The sequence below is a fragment of the Phaenicophaeus curvirostris genome, chromosome 19, assembly GCF_032191515.1.
Source record: "Phaenicophaeus curvirostris isolate KB17595 chromosome 19, BPBGC_Pcur_1.0, whole genome shotgun sequence".
NCBI lineage: Eukaryota > Metazoa > Chordata > Aves > Cuculiformes > Cuculidae > Phaenicophaeus > Phaenicophaeus curvirostris.
The window spans coordinates 9,578,580-9,601,981 of record NC_091410.1 but is presented as its reverse complement, the minus strand read 5'-3'; the positions used below and the strand labels follow the sequence as shown (position 1 = coordinate 9,601,981).

General features: G+C 47.5%; 2 protein-coding genes across 3 annotated transcripts in view; both read left to right on the top strand.

Annotated features, from left to right (window-relative positions):
* The window catches only part of RPL38 (ribosomal protein L38), a 472,498-nt gene that overhangs the window by 24,417 nt on the left and 424,679 nt on the right, over positions 1–23,402 (top strand). The window lies entirely within an intron of this gene.
* Positions 17,546–20,849, top strand: SOX9 (SRY-box transcription factor 9). Its single transcript, XM_069872230.1, has 3 exons — positions 17,546–18,193; positions 19,216–19,469; positions 20,052–20,849. Exons 1-3 carry the CDS (start codon positions 17,763–17,765, stop codon positions 20,831–20,833), a joined length of 1,467 nt encoding a protein of 488 aa, XP_069728331.1. The 5' UTR covers positions 17,546–17,762; the 3' UTR covers positions 20,834–20,849.

Genomic DNA, 23,402 nt, shown 5'->3' with positions numbered 1-23,402 from the left:
TTTCTCTGTCTAGAGACTGAAAGGCAGCCCCTTGGGAATCTCATTGCATCGTTATGTGTGTGATGCACTATAGGCAACGGTGCCAAAAGGTTCCAGTTTTGAAGGAGACATAAAATATAAAATATAAAATATAAAATATAAAATATAAAATATAAAATATAAAATATAAAGATTAGGTATCAGCAAAAAGCATACTGAATGCAAGACCTCATTCACTTCCAAACATCCACCACTATTACATAAATAAAACCCACCAAAACTATCCGACCTCGCACCGTGGACAAGGTTTCCTCAGATTAATTGTCTCTACCATTGTTTCTTGCTTTGATTTATCACCAAATGCCAAACTCATTTCTTTATGATAGCTTTTTTGGACCCACCCAAGCAGACACCAAATTCAGCCTGCGTCCCATCGCCACCCAATGCCCACCTAGGGATTTTCTCTGTATAAGTCCTTCCAACTAATAAAATACAAATCTCAGGGGGGGAAAACTAAGTCGGGATCCCAGGAGCCGGACTGGGGCTTTTTCTGACTTCAAAACTTAGAGGTCTCACCTTCATGAGGAAAGAGGAATGCCCACACCCATTTTGGCACACAAAACCAGCCCTGTGTGCTCAGCAGCTATAACTCACCCACATTTTGGACAGTAATTAGTGCTGTGTGTCCCTCCCCCATCCGTGCCCACACTCAAGGAGGTCTCAGGTCAGCAGGGAGGAGGTGGGAAGGGAAAGGAGGGGTGTTTAGAATGAATTTCAGACTTTCACATCCCCTCTCCAGATGTGCCGGCTAAGCAGCCGGGAGTGGAATCTGACTCCGGAGGAAGGGATTTAGGACATGATTTAGCAGTTTACCTCCAACGTTTGTCCTGAATTTTTTACGGAGTGGTTCGAAGTCAAGCTGAGAAGTTTCTCAAGCCCTTGTCCAAGCCAGCAGGGCCACCACACCAGCGCCAACCCTCGCCCCGTACCTCCCTGCAGATTCTAGGAACTTCCGAGCAAGGGAGGAATTTTTCTGCAACCTCCCTACCTCGCCCTGTGCTTTTTGGCCGAGGCTGCGTAATACTGTTTGGCCTGTCCTGGCAGCCAAGTGCCAAGGTATATATGTACGTACCGATCAAAATGAATGGAGCTGCTGAATTAAGTGTTGGAGCAAAACCCCGCAGGACAATAAAATCCATTGATGGCAGAGCAGAGTCCAAGTCTCCGTTGCTCCAAGACAGAGCTCCCACAGCAGAGCCCTCTTGGTCTGAGCCATTTCTGCTGTGGGATGCTCACCAGCCTCCAGGCTGGATTCCTCCTGGGGAAAAGACGCTTCTCTCTGGAAACACTATGGGTAGTCCTCTGCTGCCAGCTCAATGTAAGTTTAAGTCTTCTTTTTGGGGTATCTACCACCTAGCTTGTAGCCCTCTCAAGGGCTGCCCAAACCCACAGTCTCTGGGAGTCCACACAGAGACAGTGCCCTCCTGGTCACATAAATTGATACTAGGCATGGTTGAGCATGCATAGGTCTAAGCCCTGGAAACCTGCATGACTCAAAGCCATGGTAGCTGCATGTCCCTTTGCCTCAGCAGTGCTTCCCAATGTTTTCCTTTTGCCATGCAAAGCGAAGAGTGAAAGCACCTTCCAGCTGCCATACTGAATTTGGGACGGAGAAATCTCGTTGACACTCCTAAATGGAGCAAATTCAATAGGGACAACCATTGGCAAGTGATAAATATTAAAAAGAAACACAAGGATGTCAATATTACAGTTGCTCTCTGGCTGTTTTCTGACCATAACCACACTTTAAACACTAGTTTATGATGCAAACAGCCAGCAACCTACTGCTGGAAGCTTGTGGAACGAACTACCCACTTTGCAGAGACAGCAACAGCCCAGGTAGAGATGGCCAAGCCAACTTGCTTGAAGGCTGAGCCAGAACAAGACGACTTGCTTGGCGCTGGGAGGCAAACCACAGCTCTGAGCCTATGATGCTGGCCATCTGCATGTCAAAAAGCAAACACATAAATCAAAATCACCGTGAAAGGCAGAAAACGATGCTGGAGAATGTTCCCACTGGCTTGGCTTCTCCTTAGCCCTGGAAGCAGAGCTCCACCGCAGCCAACATTTGGCCAAAGCCAGCCTGCAATAGCTCGCCCACCTCTGCGCCCAAGCGTGAGGCTGGGCTGCAAACCCTCTCCCACCCACGCTTGTTGGAACAAGGGAGATGCTGTATGCTTGCAGCTTTGAAAAACTATTAATAAAAATGCCAATTGGTTGGTCAGAGCTTTTTTTTTAAAAAAAAAAAAGAATTTGGTTTTGAGTGACACAAAACCTTCTGTATCGCAAAAACGCGTCTACCATGGGTCAGTTTTGCAAATGGCAGAGCCTGCTTTCCGCAGAGGACTGCTCTGCAATCTGCTTGGGTTTTCATAGAACCATAGAATAACCAGGTTGGAAAAGACCCATCAGATCATCGAGTCCAACCATTCCCATCAATCACTAAACCATGTCCCTCAGCACCTCGTCCACCTGTCCCTTAAACCCCTCCAGGGAAGGCGACTCAACCCCCTCCCTGGGCAGCCTCTGCCAGTGCCCAATGACCCTTTCCGTGAAAATTTTTTTCCTAATGTCCAGCCTGAACCTCCCCTGGTGGAGCTTGAGGCCATTCCCTCTCGTCCTGCCCCCTGTCACTTGGGAGAAGAACCCAGCTCCCTCCTCTCCACAACCTCCTTTCAGGGAGTTGGAGAGAGCAATGAGGTCTCCCCTCAGCCTCCTCTTCTCCAGGCTAAACACCCCCAGCTCTCTCAGCCGCTCCTCATAAGGCCTGTTCTCCAGCCCCTTCACCAGCTTCGTTGCTCTTCTCTGGACTCGCTCCAGAGCCTCAATATCCTTCTTGTGGTGAGGAGCCCAGAACTGAACACAGGATTCGAGGAGCGGTCTCACCAGTGCCGAGTCCAGAGGGAGAAGAACCTCCCTGGACCTGCTGGTCACACCGTTTCTGATCCAAGCCAAGATGCCCTTGACCTTCTTGGCCACCTGGGCCACTGCTGGCTTATGTTCAGTCGCTGTCAACCAACACCCCCAGGTCTTTCTCCTCCAAGCAGCTTTCCAGCCAGACTTCTAGTCTGTAGCACTGGACGAGCATGGAGGTCAAAGAACTCACTGGGCTGCCTCCGGGACAGACCTGCTGCATGACCTCAAAAGCTCATTTCATCGCTCTCCCAGGCTGGTTTGTTTCTGCTGTCGAAGGCAGGGGAGATTCACACTCAACGGCTCACTATGGCCACCAAACTGGTTCCTGGGCACTGCTGGAAGTGACACCCCCATACACACATGGGGTACAAAGCACAGCAAACGGGCCGGGGCAGATTCTGTGTTGCATTCCTTGCTCAAACGCAGCCACTCTCCAGCAACTCTTAAACACGTAACACCCTCACCCTGCTTGCTGGATCTCAAAAAAACATGAGCCAAAAAGCGTGCTGGACACTCAACCTGAAAGCTCCCACACACAAAAAAATGGAAACTCAGCCTCTCTTATTTTTGCTTCTTTTACTAAAGGACAGCTACGTAGTTTCCCTCTCTATGTCTGTGGATCTGTCAGCCTGATAACTTCAAAAGTTATTTAGATAAAACCACCCCTTTGTCCAGCTTCAAGTCTCTTTGTGAAAGGACAGAGCTTCTAAAGGACGGAGCTCTGTGGCAGAAGATAGTCAGGGAGAGGAAGACTCTGCAGCAGGCAAAACTTGCAAAAATGACCATAAAGACCTACGAGGTCACACCACGCTGTTCACATAGACTCATCAGCCCCTATGGTTTTCTCCACCATAGCAAATCCCGTCACTACTGATCACATTGCAGTTACCTGCAGATCCCATTCATGCAATTCACCTTCCTGGAGATCATAATTAAAAAGAAAAAAAAAAAAAAGAAAGAAAGAGAGAAAGACAGATGGCACACCCTTGAGAGGTTCTCATAATGGTTAAACATTGGCCTGGAGCCAAACCGCAGCTCTGAAAGCTCAGGGCAGGAGGAAGGGACTTAGGATCCAAATTTCACAACTGGTCCCATGCATGCATAGGGACCAGCCCAAACCTCCACATTCAGAAGGTTGAAGTCAGATCTCAATCTGAATTTGGTGGCTTGGGCCAGTTTCAAGAATCACAAATTACCTCGACTTATTATTATTAATAATAATAAAGTGTTATTTTATGCAGGAGCTTTGAGGTTCATTGTGATATGCAGACAAGTGGTTAGACCAGGGGCGAAACGCGCAGCTGGCAGGAGCAGGTGGGATTTGCATTGTCTCCAGCAGTTCCCAGCGCTGGGGCCGAACTCTGCTTGAACTTCGTGACGGGAACACACCACGTGCAGGTCTTGGCACCACCTGAGCTCCACGCCAGCCCCTGGCCTGAGGCTGCAGGCACCCACTTCGAATCCACCCCCCTCCCAGCTGCACAAAAGCAGTAGCTCAGCCTCCTGCATCTTCATCATCAGCACCACCAGTCAAATTTTTCTGTCTGTGGTGGCCACAAGCCCAGGGCTGGCTCTTGGTCTTCGCCAGGGAAGAAATTTCACCAGCCAGAAGTGGGGCAAGGACAGATACCAAATCAGTTTGACGCAACACATGCTATATTTCTCCCTAGAACAATCTTGTTGGGCTTTGGGGAAAAATTCTCTGAATATGATTGTCTAGTTCTTCTTCTTGTACTGCCTTATTTTTGGAGTTTGTTCAGTACAAGAAAACTGAAATTGTAAAATAAAGATGTTTCTTCAGCCTATTAAAAAGAAGGGAGGGCTGGAGCCTGGAGAGGACTCATGGGAGCATCCCTTTCCAACCAGAATTCCAACAATTTCCAAGAGCTCAGCCTGAGCCGCTGAACATCTTGACGCTGAGCCAAACCAAGCCAGCAAAACCTTCTGTGTTCCCCAGAAAATCACCAAGACAAGCAGCGTTTCTGCAGATGCCACCACCTCCCACCAACTCAGAACCCGGCCCAACCCTTCAGAGGACAGTTTCACTCCTCCTCTGTTTTTTCTTGCAATGCAAAGCTTTCCCCATGCTTTTTGACAAGCACAGCCAGGTCGGTGTTATCAGACTGGCTCCCTTCAGGCTAAGACTGGAAGAGCTGATCATGTTCCTCAATCATGTTTGCAAATGAGCACTCATTTCCCTCTGGCTGGGCAAGCACAGGCACTTTGTCCCTTTAAATCCTTGTCTTTGGCCAAGGATATAAAACACCAAGCAGCCCTCACTGCAGATGCTCAACGTCATCACATTCATGGAGTGGGTAATTGATATTGAAAGGTATTGCAGCCAAGGAAGCTAGCTAATCAGCTACTGATTTTACTCTAATATCCTAGATCATTTAGAAATATAATATGGAGGTGGTGGGAGGGACAGGGGAGCACTAACTGGAATTACTGTGGAAATGAAATACCCCTTTCCACATCTAAACACTGCACAATTACATCCTTATTCATCAGACCAAGGCCAAGTTCCCAAGCTAAGAAACACAGATACGTTTTTTCCTCCAGCCCTTTATTGCACCAGGTCAAACATGGCTCTGCATTAGTGCAATCCTTTCCAGGGTACTGGATTAGCAGTTGGATTAGGGAAAAAAATCTTGGTATCTCTGCCTCCCTTAAATAGTAAAACACACATATCATTTCCTCTTCCTTTACTGTTACAACCCAGACCCATCCTGCCTGCATGAGCATAGCCAGGCTGAGGCTATTCAACTGACGCAGCTCTAAGCTCAAGTAAAGAGAAGGAGATGGTTTAGATACTCCCTTACCATAGATTATTGGCTCTGTGGATTTTGTAAAGCTGCTAAAGCGATGGCTTACTGTGACTACTTTATGTCCAGAGGTCCCACAACAAAACAGTTTCTTCAAAATTCTGTGTAAACCAAACACTGTGCTTCATGCACAGGGTATTTTCTGAGTGCACTATCTTGTTGATGGGCTATATTAACACTTAGGGTCCTTTTTTGATGAGATTGCAAGGAACCACCTGGCTGATTTGGCCTCAGGGAATTACCAACGCCTTATTAAAACTCAGACCCCTGAGGTCACCCTAGGTGAGACCTTGGCAGAGCAGGTAGCTCTCAAGAATTACTTACTACACCACTGAAACCTACCACCACACCCCTTCATCACTCCAGTCTTCCATATCCCTAAGAAGATCTTTCACTAAACAAGCCACCCCATGGCACTGCAAGGGCGCAGTCACTTAGCAAAGCACTGTAAATCTCTTTGGCCAAGTTCTTTGTTTGAATGCCAGAAAAATACAGTGGAAAGCTGATCCCGTGCTGAGAATTCGATCCTCTCTTTCCTGCAGACCTGTGAGCCCATCACCAGGCATGGTGTGCTGGGACAGAAAACGCCCCCCAAGCTGTGGCCATAGGGTGTTGTCCCACCTTGAGCAACGGAGATTAGAAACTAGGATCTCACACTACAAACAAAGATGCTTTCCTTCTCCCAGATTTCAGCCGATCATTGTTCTCCCTCCCCTTTTTAATTAATTGAAACAATCCCTCTGCAAAAATGTTTCTGGTCTTCCAGCTCGTGAGGGTTTCTACACCTTCCCCCTCCCCTTGTCAGAGGGGAGGACAGCCCTGGGGTGTCAGAGTGGTGAGAAAGCACACAGACCTGGGAATCATCTTCAGAAAGCCTGAATCCCACACGACAACTGTTTGTTTTGGATACGAAGCCTGGTGCCTTGGGTTCGATGTTAGTCAAACTGACCTTTCCTGTTCTCTGAGTCAACGGTCTTAGATCAGGCAAGTCAGGCAGAAGACGTTGAAAATTAATCAGCATCTGGGAGCCAACAGCCTCATTTTCTCAGCTGAAGCGAAGAGCCCCAAAAGCCTCCTTGGGGCCATCATGAGCCACTGCAGAAGAAAGCTCCCACAAAGCACCAAGCAGTCACACAAAAGTCCTCACAATCCTGCAAGGTCAAACTCCGAGTGCTGATTGCTGTGGAAGTTCTTCCCAGCCTGCACGACAGGGAAGAACTGATTCCCCTGGGAGGGCTCCTTTTGAGGGTGGCAGCACCACACAGGGAGTTAATGGATCAGAGCACTAGCTTCATCAGCCCAGTCCATCAGATTCTCCTAAAATAACCCAATAATTTCTCATATTTGCCTTAAAAGCCTCACCCAGGCAGGTCTCCTCTCAAACATGGACATGCTCTACCATCAGCCAGGTGTATTCCTAGCTTTTTCTTGCATAAATGCTGCTAGACCAGTAAGACTGGATTTGATTTTCTTCAGAGAATTTTTTCTTTTCCTATCTCAAAATATATCCCTCCTACCCCAGTAATACACAAAAATTGTGGGTGTTATCTGTGTTGTTCCAGGTAATTTTGGAAAGCTCAGATTTGTCACCCTTTATACACTGTCTCAGATAAACAGATCTCTCGGAAATTATTATACACCAAACCTTGACAATGGTACCAAAAGATCTGGGATCTGATTCCAGATTTGAAATTCAGTCTTTGAGCCAACTTAGGAAAAATTATAGAGTGATGAACAAGCAAATAACTGAATAGGAAGCCACGAGGAGTTGTCTGGGCAGCAGAAGACAGGATGCTGCCTTCCTAGCATCGCTGGATTCCCTGAGGTCCAGTATGGGGGAAGTTCACGTGGCTGTTCTTTTCCTTAGCAGTACTTCACTATACTTCACGAATTACCAAGAGAACTGATCTCTTCAACATAATCTTTGTTGAATTTGTTGAAGGAGCAGGACTTCCAAAGGACACAGGGCACTGATGAGGGAGAACAAGACACACATACATACGCATGTACTCTGCTGTCAGTTCAGGCACACAAAAGGGATGCTGAGAAGCCTCGATATTAGGAGACTGGGGGAAAAAAAAAAGTGAAAAATCATCTGTTTTATGAAGAGCAAACATTCCCATTGGCCAAGCCCTGGGCCAGTGGCACAAGGATGGTCCCATCCCAGGACTGGCAGAGCAGTGCTGTCCCAGGCAGAGCTGATCCAAAATCCTCCTTTGTCTCTCAACTTGGCTCTTAGAGTTTTCTTTGCCTTTTTTCTTCCCCCTTTTTTCTATTCTTTCTTCCCTTTTTTTTTTTTCAGTAAGGTAACAATACTTCCTTTCAGGCCCTGCCAAAGTCCTACTCAAGCCCACTCAGATAAGAGCTGGCAGGAAAGGTAACTGCCATCAATATTTTGGTGAATGTTAACTACCTGAGGACAGACTGGGTGGGGGATCACAACAGTCAGTTGGGAGCACCTGGGCTGTGTTTAAAAACACCACATTAAAAATCTTCTCCCTCCCCGGATCCCCCTGAATTCCCAGTAAAGTCTCACCAGAATAAGTGTCTGTATAAGACAGAGCTTAGCCAGTTGGGACTAGGTCGACAAGCAACGCTCCACACCAAGGTATGTTTTCATGACGCTTCTTTTGCGGCCGTTTCACTTGCTGCACTAAAATATTATTCTTCAGCCAGAGTTTGTGTTGGATGAGTGCAGCAAGTAGAATTTGTAGCCCTAACTTCTCAAGTGCAGGTTTCAGAATTAAAATAAAATAAAATAAAATAAAATAAAATAAAATAAAATAAAATAAAATAAAATAAAATAAAATAAAATAAAATAAAATAAAATAAAATAAAATGTCTCTTTTCATTGGGGTTTCCCGCAGGGCTGTGGGCTATCACTCCTTCACTTGGGCTATGGGAAAGCAGTGGTTTCTCTGTCTTTTTTGAAGGCAGCACCTGTTTTGATTCTTTTCTTCGAAGTCAAGAATTGATTTGTGTGTTATGAGCAGGAACCCAGGATTATGATAAAGAGTGGTTTCAGACTGACAGCAAATTAAACTGCAAGCCAAGGTATATATACACCATTCGGAGACATATTTATAATAGATTTCTTCCTAAAACCAGAAAATATAATTATATTCTACCATGGAGTCTGAGACTTTCTGTGTTATTATTAAGACATAGCAAATATTTCTAGGTTAAAAATCTAGGAGCTGGATGGTGTTATTCTCAGAATAAGCTTTTCCCACTTAACAGCAGGATGATTTTTTTTTCTCATCTTCATGCAAAAAAAGTATGATTTTTGCCAAGCTAAATGGCCAGTGCATATTTCTAATCTGTCACAGATAGGAGAAGCAGGTAGACAGACACAGAAAAACCCTACTCCCTGCCCTCCTGATTTCTGTTTTTCTATCATACTCTGCTTTGCTGTATTAATTTTAACACGACAAACGTTATGCTATTTTTTTTCTTTCAACCCTAAGCATGCTGTTCCTGCCGCAGCCATTTCTTCTTGTTTGGTACATAAATAAAGCACACAAAAACCAGAAGGAAAATGGAATAGATTATACACCTCTGCAAAGTTTCATTGTAAAATTAAAAAAATAAAAAAAGCGCAGTTTTGTTTATGGAGTAAATAGTGATTTAGAGAGAAATTAAAACAGCATTTCTGCCACGGCTGCCCAGCGCTAAAGCAGCTGCTGGGCTGTCCTGCCCGTTGGAGGTTCCAGGTCAGGACAGGTCTCTACAGATACCTGGACCTCAGTCCTGCCCCAGGGCAGGTATTTAAAATCAGGCTTTAATTTCAGCATCTTTTGGCTACCTGCCCTCAGAAACCCCCTTAAATATCAGCACGGGGCAATAAAAAGGAGGAAATGAGTGAAGCAACCATGAACATCCTAGGGATGCTAGTCTGCTAGGGGCATCCCACCAGCCCGGAGGCCCCAGCAATGCCCTCCAGTCATGGCCATCAAAACCAGGCACCTTCAAAATGCTTTGTAAAGCTTTTCCAACAGGAAAAGGAGCCTGGGATGCTCATTGCCACGTCCCTTGCTTCCCAGCCAGAGCACCCTCGGCATCCACGGGGAATGGGAAAGCAACGTCCCACACTGAGCAGCATCCTTGAGGCTAGGAAAATGCTCAATGCTCCCTCCCGGTCACATCTTGCTCTGAACTGATGGAGAGACACAACCGCATCCCACAACAGAGAGATCAGGTGAAATAAAATTGCTCAAATTTAAGCAGAGTAAACCCAGACCATGGCAGTTTCAGCATCTCCTGCGGTGGGTGCCCATCAGGTGCCAGCAGGGACTCATCCGAAAGCAGAAACTGAGAAGCAAGGCAACAGGGTGGCCCCAAACACACCCTTCGCTCTCCCCACTTCCAGCAGCCCCAAGAAAGAAATATAACATCAAATGCAAAAAAAACTTTTTATCCAAATTCTTAGACACATCTTCGGATTTACGTTAGATGTAAAATGAAATATTTACATAGCACCCATGCACAGAGCTACTCATTTGGCATAAAAGAGGAACAGCGAGACACAGATATATAGATTTTCAGTATATACGAGTGCATGCATACGTGAGTCTGTGTTTAGACATAGATATATATATAACTAAAACAAATCCTTGTTTATTACTCAGTAGAGAAAACTGCAGGTTTTTTACATAAATAATCCCAGTGTAAATAAACTCCCCACCCTGAGCAAACTAAAAGTGATCCCATAGCAGATTTCTCTATTTTTCAAATAAATCATCATTCCACCCGAACATGGACCTGGCAGCTAGAATTTCCAAATCACTCAGGAGCAGCACTAGGATGGGAGCTGGAAACAACCCAAACAAACAATTTTACAAGTTCCAGAAGTCGAACGTCCCCTACCATATCCCCATCCCCTTTTTTTTTTTTTTTTTCCTTTTTAATTTCTTTTTTTTTTAATTTGAGGAGCGGGAGGGGTGGGCGCTGCCGCATTCGTTGGCCCATAGGAAATCGGTGACCCAGGGACATCTGCAAGCCATTAGGACACAGACTTCAGGTAGCTCCCAGAAACACGTGCTGTCCACATTACACCCTCCAAGTATATTTCCACAACTTTGCTTCTCCAAATAAACAGTCGGGCTCTCCCTGCATTAACAAGGAGCTGCACAAACAGGTAGAGAGAATGGCAGTTTTATTCCCCCTTCCAATTCTGATGGATTTCTTGTAAGCTGTTGCTGGGCTGTGTAATTTGAACTATTGCTTGGAAAACATAATAGGGTCGGTTTAAAATTACAGTCATTTATTTATCTGTATGTGACTATGAAACATCAAGTATGATTTGCACAGCGTGTTAGTTTGCTATATCCCAACTGCCATTCAAAGGAGCGAGCTGTTCTGAACAAACAGATCAAAATATAACAAAATATATATATATACATATTAATTAGAACTCACCGGGACTTATAATTGGGTTGAGAGATTTTCTTTTTAATTTATAAGCAGGGTTTATGCCTTTCAAAGCAATCCTACTTCTCTGTAACCTCGCTAAGAGAGCGAGCCCTTGCGATGCTACACATGTTCCTGCACGAGCGTGGGGACGAGAGCGGTGCTGGGTGAAGCCCCAGGGAAGGCAGGCGGCGATACCGACAGCAGGGCGCTCACTCATTCATAAGGAAAAACGGAACAAAAAAAGAATCCTAGAAGAGTTTGGGTTGGAAGGGAACTTAAAGATCATCTAGTTCCAACCCCCCGATAGGTAGGTAGATAGATAGATAGATAATAAATAATAAATAAATATAAGATGATGCTGACCACTTGTTGCTAGCATTCGCTCTAGGGCATTTTCCCTTTTCCGGAGGGCTCAGGATTGTTAGGAATAAACCCCACATCTTTCGTCCTCATTACCGGAGCTTTACTTTTGGCTTCGATCAACTTACCCTAAGTGATTTGAACCAGATTGATTTATCTTAGCATCTGATGGATAACTGCTCCCAGCTCTGGCTGACATCCGCTCCGAAGGGGCAGCTGGGGGATGCTGTGCCCGGCAAACAAGGAAAATCCACAGCAGCAGAGCAAGAGACCCCTCTGAGCGGGCCAAAAGTATTCACACAGTTAAAGGTGCACCTTGGCGGGGGGATAATCATTAATAATAATTCTCTTCTTTTGTTTTCCTAGGAGAAAAACTCAGTACTTTTGGGAGGGCGTTTCCATCCCACTTTAACTGAGCCTGATAAATTTTCCATTTACCCAAGTTTGCAGAGCTTTGAGCCAGACGCTGTGAGCAAATAAATAAATAAATAAATGCCCCCCTCCCCAAAAAAATGTATCACTTTAATCTGCAGAAAAGAGCATTTTTAAAGTACAAGGTTACGTGCAGGGGTTTCCAACTGTAGGAGAAGGAGCTGAAAAGAACAACGAGGTTATGTCTATTTACTATGGCGCAGCCTGCGCTGGAGCCAGGGAGTGTTAAAACTGCTCCAGCGCTGCTCAACTCAGAGACCCGGACTCCAAAATGTGAGAGAGAATAAATCCGTCACTGGATTTTCCCTGGGGGGATAAACTCAGCAAACTGGGGAGCTGCCGATCAGCACGGCTATTTCTTATTAGCAAAGTTAAAAATCCCCATCTTTCCCTCTCCTTTTCTCTAATTCTCCTATTTTTAGCATTTTCAATGCTTTTTTTCCAGGGGAAAAATCCTCTCTCTGATCCAAAAGCCCACAATGCCTTTACCTCCTTCTCTAAGACTAAGCCTAATCCTGGCCACCCTCAGCAGGATCTGGCCCCCGGACAGCTTCTTATTCCCAAGATTATTTTTTAAGTGGTAAATTTTGAAGCTATTTAAAGTGATGCTGTTTCACCAGCCACAATGAGTGTGTAGTTATTTAATAGCTAAAACAGACAGACTTGGTCAAATTAACACTGCCACCCAGCTCAGCCCTGGTAAATAATCAGAGTAATTTTACTGCAGCGCTGAGATTATTCTTCCAAAACTTCTAAACTTCCTTCACTTTATTCTACATAGCAAGTCCAGCAAGAGGGGGGTTTTAGGTGTGAACTAAAATGCTGTAAAAGCAAATATCTTCAGGCACTCATCTTGGAATCTTCAGGCTTCCTGTCACCTTACATGCATAAAAGGGGGAAAAAACTGCCGTCCTCCCACTTTCTTACCCGTTTCCAGGTCAGTATTTGCCAAGCTTAAATCAACACAGTGTTGTCTCCAACCTGTAGCAGGTTTGGAGGGTGATATATTACCACGACAGGCCAGAGAAATCTATACATTTTTAAAAATTAATACAATGATGTAAATACACCACGTCACGGAATTCCTAGCTGAATGTATGAAATGAATGGCGAGTCCGCTCCCAGAACATCACCGCTCAGCTGCCACTTGCTCTTTATTTTGTTTTCAACTGAACGACAACCTTTAGATAAGGACACGTCAGAACGTGCCTGAGAAAAACAAATAGAAATAGTCCAAAAGGGGACACGACCACAGCTCTGGTCAAGGCAAACCCTGCCCAGGAGGCCGTGACAGACGTGTCCAACAGCCCCAGCGCAAGGTCACCTCTGGTTTGAATCCACTAGGGCATCAAGAGCCACCTCAGAAGGGGCTCAACGCTGACCTTGTGTCCTGGGGACAGTGGCTGGTCCCACGGCTCTTGGCCAGGTCACCCTATGAACCAAAGCGGGAGCTCTGCTCCTGCATCAGCAACGCTTTTGAGGATGGCAAAGAAATACGTGTTGATGAATGCAATAACATTGGAAAGATGTAGAACGCCTGCCCCGGAGACCTGACCACAGCGGAACAAAGGTGATGGAGAAAAATCAACTAAAACGCTAACATCTTGTGCTGCACACGAAAACATTCGGCAGTGACCAAGGGGATGCCTGACCCTTCCCAGCTTGCAGCCCTTGTTTATTAGTGAGGAAAAACCCAGAGCGCGCAAAGCCTGTTCGGCTGCTGGAATTATGTTGTGCTTGGTGGGACACAGCACAACTCGCATTTTTAATAAAATGTCATTGTTTAGGAGGGAGTGATTTTTATAGGAGAGAGTGATAATTGCACTGCAATTAACTGCGCTGCACCACCCCCAGGACTTGCCTGCTGAAAGCTGCCACCCAAAACCACCAGAGCAGTCAGTCCCGGGTAAATTCAAAGGCACAATCACATCTAGCATTCACCTTTTGTGCCATCGATCAATGGTTGATACAGTTTTGATATCAGAATGAAGAGATCTGGTGCAGGAATGCCTTTATTTTTAGAGAATTCTACTACAACCTGAATCTCATGGGTTGCACCACGGCAGATTCCAGCAGGGAAAGCGTCTCTCTGGATGGGGAGGCAGCGCCAGCTTCTCCTTGGGTTTCTCATCAATGGGGAGAAACCAATCTGTGACAGAGGTTAGGGGGGCTGCAGTGACATCAGAGCCTCCTCCGGAGAAGCCAGTGCCACCAACCACCCATCCCTCAGCCAGGGCTCGGACTGCCTGCAGCGGGGAGGAGAAGCACACAGGCTTCAGGAATAAGCAAACCTTATCAGCCTGAAAAGGGGAGCTGGATGATTTCCCCCTCCCAATCTCCTGCAAAACATCAGTAAAATATAACTTATTTAATCAGAACAGATGTAATGCGCGTTGATTTTTTACGGTTTGAGAGAAAAATCACCCTAAACACCCCACGCGAGTGCTATTCCCTTTGCTACCAAACCTCCTGTCTCCTTCCCTCTCTGCTCAGAGGCTTGGAAAACGTTCCCTAAAAACCGGTGATTTGATTTAACACAAGGCAAAAAAAAACATCAAACGACGGGTATAATCCACACACTTCTTGCTAAAAATCCTTCCTGATATCTGAGCTTGCCACTTAAGATAAAACAATGTTAATTCTTTAAAAAGAAAAGAAAACTTCCATCCTGACGTAAAAGCAGCAACAGCTTGTCACTTTAAAGGAAACTTCTAACCTTACAAAACAACTGTGATTAATCAACTTGTCCATATTGTCTAAATAGTCCAGAGAACAGGAATTAAAAATAATAATTCAGAAATTATAAAATTACACAAAATAACATCGCTGGAAATCTCTTTTCCATTTCTCTTTTGTTTATTGTTCAAACTTGTCAAACCACTTTCTTTTGTTAACACAGACCCTTTTGCAATGAAAAGGCAGAGTCCCTTTCAGCAGATGGACTTCTCGAATGAAAAATGTTCTAATTATTACACTTTTCATTAAACCAATTATCCTCCCAAATTGTTTTTGTGTTTCTCTCTGCCAATCAGCAGCAAAGCCATGGAACAATCTGTTGTCACCATATTTTTCTCGTCCAGGTACATTTGTTCAGATTTTTGCTACAGCAGCTCCAGCTGAGATAAGAACAATCTCCTGCCTGAGTTTGCTTTGATGTTCCTATAACAAATACATATATTAAAAGAGATTTGTTGAGCTGAATTCCACTCGAGTACACGCCTAGAGCTGAAATTACCAAGGGCAAATACTTCAAAATTATCTCTTTTTTAACATTTACCATAAGTTTGCCTTTTCCACCGCAAATAACGATACAAAACTGAGCATATCTTCTCTCAGACTACTACATATTTAACAAAGCAAAGATACATAATGCTGCAAACACCGTCCTCAGTGTCGCAAGCATAAACCCCAAACGCTCATGAATAAAAATCACCCTCTGCTCTCAGTCCCCCTCTTCTTTCAGACAAAGGCTCTGGAAATACAACAGACACTTACCTTTCAACTCACCCAAAGAAAACTACTTCCCAAAAAGTTTGCAAGCCAAAAAAAAAAAAAAATAATAATCTCAAGGAAAGACAGCAAAAGGCAGCAGGGTCTACCAGGGAGATCGCTTTCAAAAGAATTTATTCAGAGCTCCTTCCCCCGCTGCCTTTTTCATTCTTTTTTTTTTTTTAATAACTTTTTTTTTTTCACGTGCCATTTCCAATACCTTCAAAACTCACTTATTAACGTGACGGTGACAATTTGGGATAAAGGATCCACACCAGGGTACGGCTCCTGAGCCAGCCGCTGCCCCGAGGATCGCCCAACAGGACAAAGGCTGCGAATTAAAGCAGCAAATTAAAGCAGCTTCAATAAAGCACCAACTTTAATGCTCGAGTTGAAACGAAAAATTATGTACTGCACATTTTCATGACGGTCTCTGCCCCTCCAAACCACTTGTGGAGCGAAGGGCACGGGGAGGGAACAGAGGGGGCTGCAGTTCTGCTTTAAACCTTAGATGAGCTCTGCCTTATTGTCTGTTCAGTTAATTACTTTTATCCTGCCAGTATCCCTGATATTTAATTTTTATGCGCACAAAAAAGCTCTTCACTAATAAAAACACCCATCCTGTATGATTCGCTCTACGTATTCGCACTTAGGTAGGGATAACCCTGAAAAGTTCCCAGTACTTATTTGTTTGCTTTTGTTTTGATGATAACAGTGAACTCAGCAAAACTTTTTCTGGTTTTTTGGGGGGTGGGGGGAGAAGAGAATGAAGGGATGGGGTGAGGATAATGAAGGGACGGTAGGAAGAAAGAGAAGTGATGGGGGGGAAGAGAGAACGAAGGGATGGGGAGTGGATAATAAAGGGATGAAGGGAGAAGAGAATGAAGGGATGGGGGGAAGAGGATGAAGGGATGGGGAAGAGAACGAGGGGATAGGGGGAGAAGAGAATCGAAGGGATGGGGGAAGAGAACGAAGGGATAGGGAAGAAGAGAATGAAGGGATGGGAAAGAAGAGAATGCAGGGATGAGGGGAAGAGAGCGAAGGGATGGGAAGAGGATAATGAAGGGATGGGGGAAGAGAAAGAGGGGATGGGGGAGAAGAGATCGAAGGGATGGAGGAAGAATGAAGGGATGGGGGGAGAAGAGAAGGAAGGGATGGGGAGGTACCGTCCTTCCCCCTTGCAGAGCTCCAGCTCAGGTTCCACCGAGCCCGCTCTATCACCCCAGGTCCAGGGACCAGGGGGCTGAAAAACAGTGTTAATTGCGGGGGGAGGAAGGAACAGACGGGATGATGTACGGATGGGACAGGACGGGACGGGGAAAAGGTGAGTTTGGGGTATTTTAGGTGCCCCCATGCCCAGCCCCACCGGGGGCGGTGCCGCGGAGGGGGGCGCGGACAATACCCCCCCCCCCCCAGCTCCCCCCACCCCCTCCCTCCCTCCTAGCGCTCCCCGCCCCCTCCGCGCCGTTCCTGGGCGTTTGGCGCCCCCTCTGGACGGCTCCGCGCTTCGCTGCGCGGGTCCCGCTTCCAGCCAGCGCCGCTCTCTCCATCCACCCCGCGGGGAAAACAAACCCATAGCGCGTATCCTCCCCCCACCATCCACCCCCCAATCCCCGAACCCTTTCCCCTCTACCCCTGCGCCCCCGCCACGCTCCTCCACGCAGACAACGGGCGGGGTGCGCCGCGCGCAGAGGACGCGCAGGGAGCGCGCGGAGAGACGCGCACGGGACGCGCCCGCCCGGCCCGGCTCCCCCCCCCCCCCCCCCCACCCCCCAATCCCTTCCCGGCGCGGCGCTGGCCCCGCCCCCCGGCGGCTGCTCAGCCAATGAGATGCGCGCCAGCCCCCGGGGGCCGCGCTCCCATTGGCCGAACCCCTCCGAGCCCAAATCGCCGCGCGGGGTATTTATTCCCGCGCCGCGGCGCGCGCCGCAGAGCCGCGCTGGAGACCGGCGGGGCGCGCTGGCCCCGCTGCACCCACCGCATCACTCAAGGCTGCTGATTTTTTTTTTTCTTATTTTTTTTTCCTCCCCTCCTCCGTTCCTTTCGTCCCTACCATTTGCAAAAGTTTTTTTTCCCCCTCCACTTTTATTTTTAATTTTTTTGTCACTTATTCCAATAATAAACTTTTGCAAACTTTTTTCCGACTTTCTCCTTCCTCTCCCCGCGCTGGTGGAGACTTCATCTCTCCTAGTTTTACTTTTTTAACCCTTCCCTACCCATCAGCCGCTTGATTTTTTTAAAAATTTTTTATTTTTTCATCCCCTGTTCCCCCCTTGGCCGCTTTCTCGCATGAATCTCCTAGACCCCTTCATGAAAATGACAGAAGAGCAGGACAAATGTATCTCCGACGCCCCCAGCCCCACCATGTCGGATGACTCGGCCGGGTCCCCCTGCCCCTCTGGATCCGGGTCGGACACGGAGAACACCAGACCCCAAGAAAACACCTTCCCCAAGGGGGACCCGGACCTGAAGAAGGAGAACGATGAGGACAAGTTCCCCGTGTGCATCCGAGAGGCGGTGAGCCAAGTGCTCAAGGGCTACGACTGGACCTTAGTGCCCATGCCAGTGCGGGTGAACGGATCCAGCAAAAACAAACCCCATGTGAAGAGACCCATGAACGCCTTCATGGTGTGGGCGCAGGCGGCCCGGAGGAAGCTGGCTGACCAGTACCCCCACCTGCACAACGCCGAGCTCAGCAAAACCCTGGGCAAGCTCTGGAGGTGAGTTTGGAGTCGGGTCGGGTCAGCGGGGGATGCTGGGGGCAGAGTTGCTCTTGCCTGGACCAGCAGCCAGAGGAGGTGGAAGAAGTGGGAGACTCACAATTGTTTAGCTTGGAAAAGACCTTTCAGATCATCAAGTCCAACCATAAACCTAACGCTGCCAATTCCACCGCTAAACCATGATGGTTTCAAGCCTGGAACACTTGCTGAAAACTTTTGCATGTGTTGCCAAACTTGCTTGGGTTAGGAGAAGCCAGAATAGTAGGGGGAAAAGTAGGGAAAGTGGTTCCCTGTGGTCAACTTGTGCTCTTGCAAGTGGTTTCTTTTCTTTGAGCACTTTCCTGGGTTTAAGCTGGTCCATCCAGGCGAGTGGGGTCTGCCTGGTGGTTGTCTCTTATCCAGAGGAGATGATGGGTTTTCTGGATTGCATCAGCTTGGCTCAGGAGGAGAAGAAATATGGGGTGAGGGGAGGGGGTGGCAGAAGCCGGGTGCAGGGTGAGTGCCGGAGCGGTGCCAAACCCCGGTGGGTGGGTGCGATGAGTGGCACATGGCTGGGTGCCCTCTGACTTCCAAAATAAGGCAGGGAGGGGAGAAAAACAGAAGGAAAGTGAGTCACCTGGCCGCCTTGTACTCTCTGACTGCAGAAGAAGGGGGTGGGAATCCTAAATTTGCAGCTGCTCTTGCTGCAGGAGGAGAAAACGGTGAGCAAACCTGGCCCTGGCAGGCAGGGACAGGGCTGTCACCTAAAGCACCTTTGCAAGGGTGGCTTGGGGCTGAGGATTGGACCCTGCCACCACTCTCCCACCTCTTGTTCAGCTACTGATGCTATTTGGCTGGAGGGAGACAAAAGGGGGGTGACAACCAGCATGTGCCCCACACCGGGGCGTCAACATTGTGGGGAGCTTTGCTTTGCCATTCCAGGGGATCCAGGGGAGAGGTTCGGGCTGGTGTTAATGCCATAATGGGGGGAGCCAGTAATGCTGCCATGAGCTGCAGCCCCTCATCCCTCCTGTCCCCCACAGGCTGCTGAACGAGAGCGAGAAGCGTCCCTTTGTGGAGGAGGCTGAGCGGCTGCGGGTGCAGCACAAGAAGGACCATCCCGACTACAAGTACCAGCCGCGGCGGAGAAAGTCAGTGAAGAACGGGCAGTCGGAGCAGGAGGAGGGCTCCGAGCAAACCCACATCTCCCCCAATGCCATCTTCAAGGCGCTGCAGGCGGACTCCCCGCAGTCGTCCTCCAGCATCAGCGAGGTGCACTCTCCCGGGGAGCACTCGGGTAGGTACTCACGGTCCCGTGAGGTGTTACAGGGTGGGGGTTAAATCAGTGCTACCTACGAAAAGCTGCATCATAAACCAGGCTGAATGGGTAAGGGGGATGTGGGGTGGGGAAGGAGACCCCAAAACGTGGTGAGAAGAGGAAAGCTGCACAGGGAAGAGGGGCAGAGCTGCCCACAAGCCTTGCCCTTAGCACACGCATACAAGTGCTTGCCCTGTGCCAGCCCCTGCCCCCTCTGCCCCTAGAGAAGCAGGAACCCATACTTATTTAAAAACAACCCAAAAGGTAGCCCTGTCCTTGTGGCTCACGTCTGTGGGCTCGGCTCTTTTACCCAGCACGCTAGATCAGTGCTGATAGGGCTCGCATCCATGTTCCTTGCACCTGGAGATGTTTGTGTTACCCTACGCAACTGCTTCCAGAAGCAACGTGCTGTTACCCGGCTGCCCCACGGGTTAACTATTAACGGTGTTATCGCATCCAGCAGCACCTCCTGCCTCGGGGAGCCCTGGGCACAGGGGGTGTCTGGCTGTTGTGGGAGCGACACCCCGCTTCATGCCTGTGCTCTTTTCCTTCCTTCTCCAGGGCAATCGCAGGGCCCCCCGACGCCTCCCACCACCCCCAAGACGGATGCGCAGCCGGGCAAGCAGGACCTGAAGCGGGAGGGTCGCCCTCTACAAGAAGGTGGCCGGCAGCCACCCCACATCGACTTCCGAGATGTGGACATCGGCGAGCTCAGCAGCGACGTCATCTCCAACATCGAGACCTTTGACGTCAACGAGTTCGATCAGTATCTCCCTCCCAATGGTCACCCAGGGGTCCCGGCCACCCACGGGCAGCCCGGACAGGTCACCTACACGGGCAGTTACGGCATCAGCAGCACGTCGGGTTCGCAAGCCGGGGCTGGCCACGTCTGGATGTCCAAGCAGCAGCCGCAGCAGCCACCACCGCAGCCCCAGCCGCAGGCGCAGCACGGGCTGCCGGCGCTGAGCAGCGAGCAGGGCCAAGCGCAGCAGAGGACGCACATCAAGACGGAGCAGCTCAGCCCCAGCCACTACAGCGAGCAGCAGCAGCACTCCCCGCAGCAGATCAACTACAGCTCCTTCAACCTCCAGCACTACAGCTCCTCTTACCCCACCATCACCCGTTCCCAGTACGATTACACCGACCACCAGAACTCCAGCTCCTACTACAGCCACGCCGCCGGCCAGAGCAGCAGCCTCTACTCCACCTTCACCTACATGAACCCCACGCAGCGCCCCATGTACACCCCCATTGCAGACACTTCTGGGGTCCCCTCCATCCCCCAGACCCACAGCCCGCAGCACTGGGAACAGCCCGTCTACACACAGCTCACCAGACCCTAAAGCCATTCGGGACGGGGAGGGGTTGGGGGGAATAAAGAAATTGGGAAGAAAAAAAAAAAAAAACACACACAAAAAAAAAAAAAGGCACGAAAGAAGCAACAAGAGCAGTGGAGACCTTCCTCAGACTTTTTCCTTGCTTGAAATCAAAATAATAATTCAAAAAGGACACTAAAGTTAAAGCTGGCAGGGAGGAGAGAGCGCCTTGAGCCTCCTGCACTACTGCATCCTCCAGGACATGGCCAGAATGCTCTGAGACCCAGCAAAACTCGGTACAGACTTTCCAAGGACTTGACTTTTAACTCTGTTTCCAGGGCCCAGTGTGGAGATGAGATTTCTAACCAACCAGCTCAGCTGTCTGTGCTCTGGACTTCTCTAATGATTTTTTGTTTTAGCAGAAATTTTTAAAAAAAGAAAAATTGGGGGTGGGGAAAAGAGAAAACTCAGAGTCCTCTGTGAGGAATATTCTCTATTTTAAATATTTTTTAGTATGTACTGTGTATGATTCGTTACCAATTTGAGGGGATTTATACCTATTTTTTAGAGAATTTTTTAAATGCTCTTATTTTTCCAACAGCTAAAACATGATACTTAGCGGAGCAGTCCTAGGTTTTCTTGCAGTCAGAGGTATTTTTGTATAGATGAGTGTCTTTTTCTCTAAAAATAAAAAAGCAAACCAACGTGCTTTTAACTCAGAACAAAGTGAAGTGGCCAGCGTCAGGCTGAGCGATGGTCAGCTCTGCAGTGCGCGAGCTGAGATTGCAGGGGACGAGCATGGGAGAGGCTTTATTTTTCTAACTACTAGCAAAAGCAGCCAGGAGGAGATTTTTAACTTTATTTTTTAATAACCTTGAGCCTTAAGAAAGTAAAACAAAAAGGTGTTTTTTTTTAAATAAAACAGCAAAAAGTGCTGTTGAGAAGCCTTAAAGCAGCCCTGGGATAATCGCTTGTCCCCAGCTCTGCCTGCCCTGGGCTGGGGTGGGGCTGAGCTTGATCCCCTTCAGCCACCCCTCATCACCCCCCATTCACTCCAGGCCTGATGCAAAACCTGTCCGGGGGCTCCTCTCTGCTTGTGGGACATCACAGATACTTTAAATTATTTATTTTGTGAGAAGAGCAATTTTTAATCACAATTTTTTTTGTCTGTTTGTTTTTTAAATCTCCCTCATGTTTTAAGTCCTTTCAAAAGCAATTGCATTTGTCGGAGCATTATTTGGAAGGTAAACGTGCCTATTAAATTATGGTCTAAACTGTAACCAGTCCTTTATTTATCTCTTTAATTCTTTTTTTATTATTATTATTATTATTCTTTTTGGAATCTGTGTCCTGGGTTTGTACAAACTTGTGCTCTTCCTTTTTTTTTTTTTTTTCTTTTGTCTTAAGGATAAACTGGAAAAAAAAAATTGTACAAACTAAAGATTGCAAATGTAGCGTATCACTGAATCATTTGCCTTGTTTTCTGCCTCAGCTCTCTGGGACACAAGAGCTCGTGCAAGGACGAGACCCAACGCCCCGGCCGTGCCGTGGGGGCAACACCGTTTTAGCCTTCCACCCCCAAAACTGGCTTGAGGTGGGGACACGGACTTTGGTGAAGCTGTGGCTGAACAGTTAAGGATTGCTTTTTAAAAAAGACAGCAAACTTTTTTTATTTAAAAAAATGATATATTTGTTAACATTTTTTTTTTTGTTTAGGGATTCAGTAGAAGAAAAAAAAATCTTAAAGCACTCTTATAATATGGCATCTTTCTATTTCTGTATAAAAGCAGATCTTTTTAAAGTATTTCTGTAACTTAAAAGACCTGTCATTTAAATCATATTTTGTCTTTAGGTAAGTTTGGTTTGTTTTGTTTGCAAGATCCTTCTCTTTGTGAAACTTACCTTTTTTTTTGTATATTATTGTTTGCAATAAATATACATTGTATTAAAAGCTAAACACCCCACCAGAGTCTGATTTATTAACAGCTTTCAAGCAAAGCCAGGGCAATGCTGAAGTCCCAGGATGGTTTTGGCTTCACTGACTGGGGCTTGAGGTGTTTCCCCTGTTTTCCCAGTGCGGGTCCTGAGCTCAGGCATCAGAGAGATACGGGAGCAAGGGAAGCCTTGGCAGGATGCTAGGGAAGCAATGGGATTCAGAGATGGACAATTCCAGACTTGCCCAGGGTGACAATACAGGGTGTGCGCTCCAAAGGTGACAACTGGCTCCAGCTCTTGCCACTGGTGTGTGGTCTGCTCTGAGCTACCCGGGGTTGGGGGATGCTGAGTGCAAGCTGGGGGAAGAGGAGCAACCAAGAAGGGTTGGGCTTTCAGGTCATTCCCATAAAACTGCTAAAAGTCTCGCAAAAAAAAAAGCTGAAATCCCCTGGACAGCCAAGTAGGACAGTCATCATCCTCAAAGATGAAAGTTACTGCTCTCCCAGAGACACACTGCAGGCACCTGGGAGAGGAAAGATCCTTGCCCGGCTCAGCCAGGCACAGTTTTTCCTACCAAACCCATCCCAGACAAATCACTGTTCCAAACTTACGTGGTTTCCTAACTCTGCTGCTCCAGGGGAGCAGCTCACTGTGCTCCCTG

Bases quoted from the DNA above. Each gene is read 5' to 3' on its own strand.
- SOX9 (XM_069872230.1), top strand. From the start codon at position 17,763: ATGAATCTCCTAGACCCCTTCATGAAAATGACAGAAGAGCAGGACAAA. The intron at 18,194-19,215 runs GTGAGTTTGGAG...TGTCCCCCACAG, and splicing joins ACCCTGGGCAAGCTCTGGAG to GCTGCTGAACGAGAGCGAGA. The intron at 19,470-20,051 runs GTAGGTACTCAC...TTCCTTCTCCAG, and splicing joins CTCTCCCGGGGAGCACTCGG to GGCAATCGCAGGGCCCCCCG.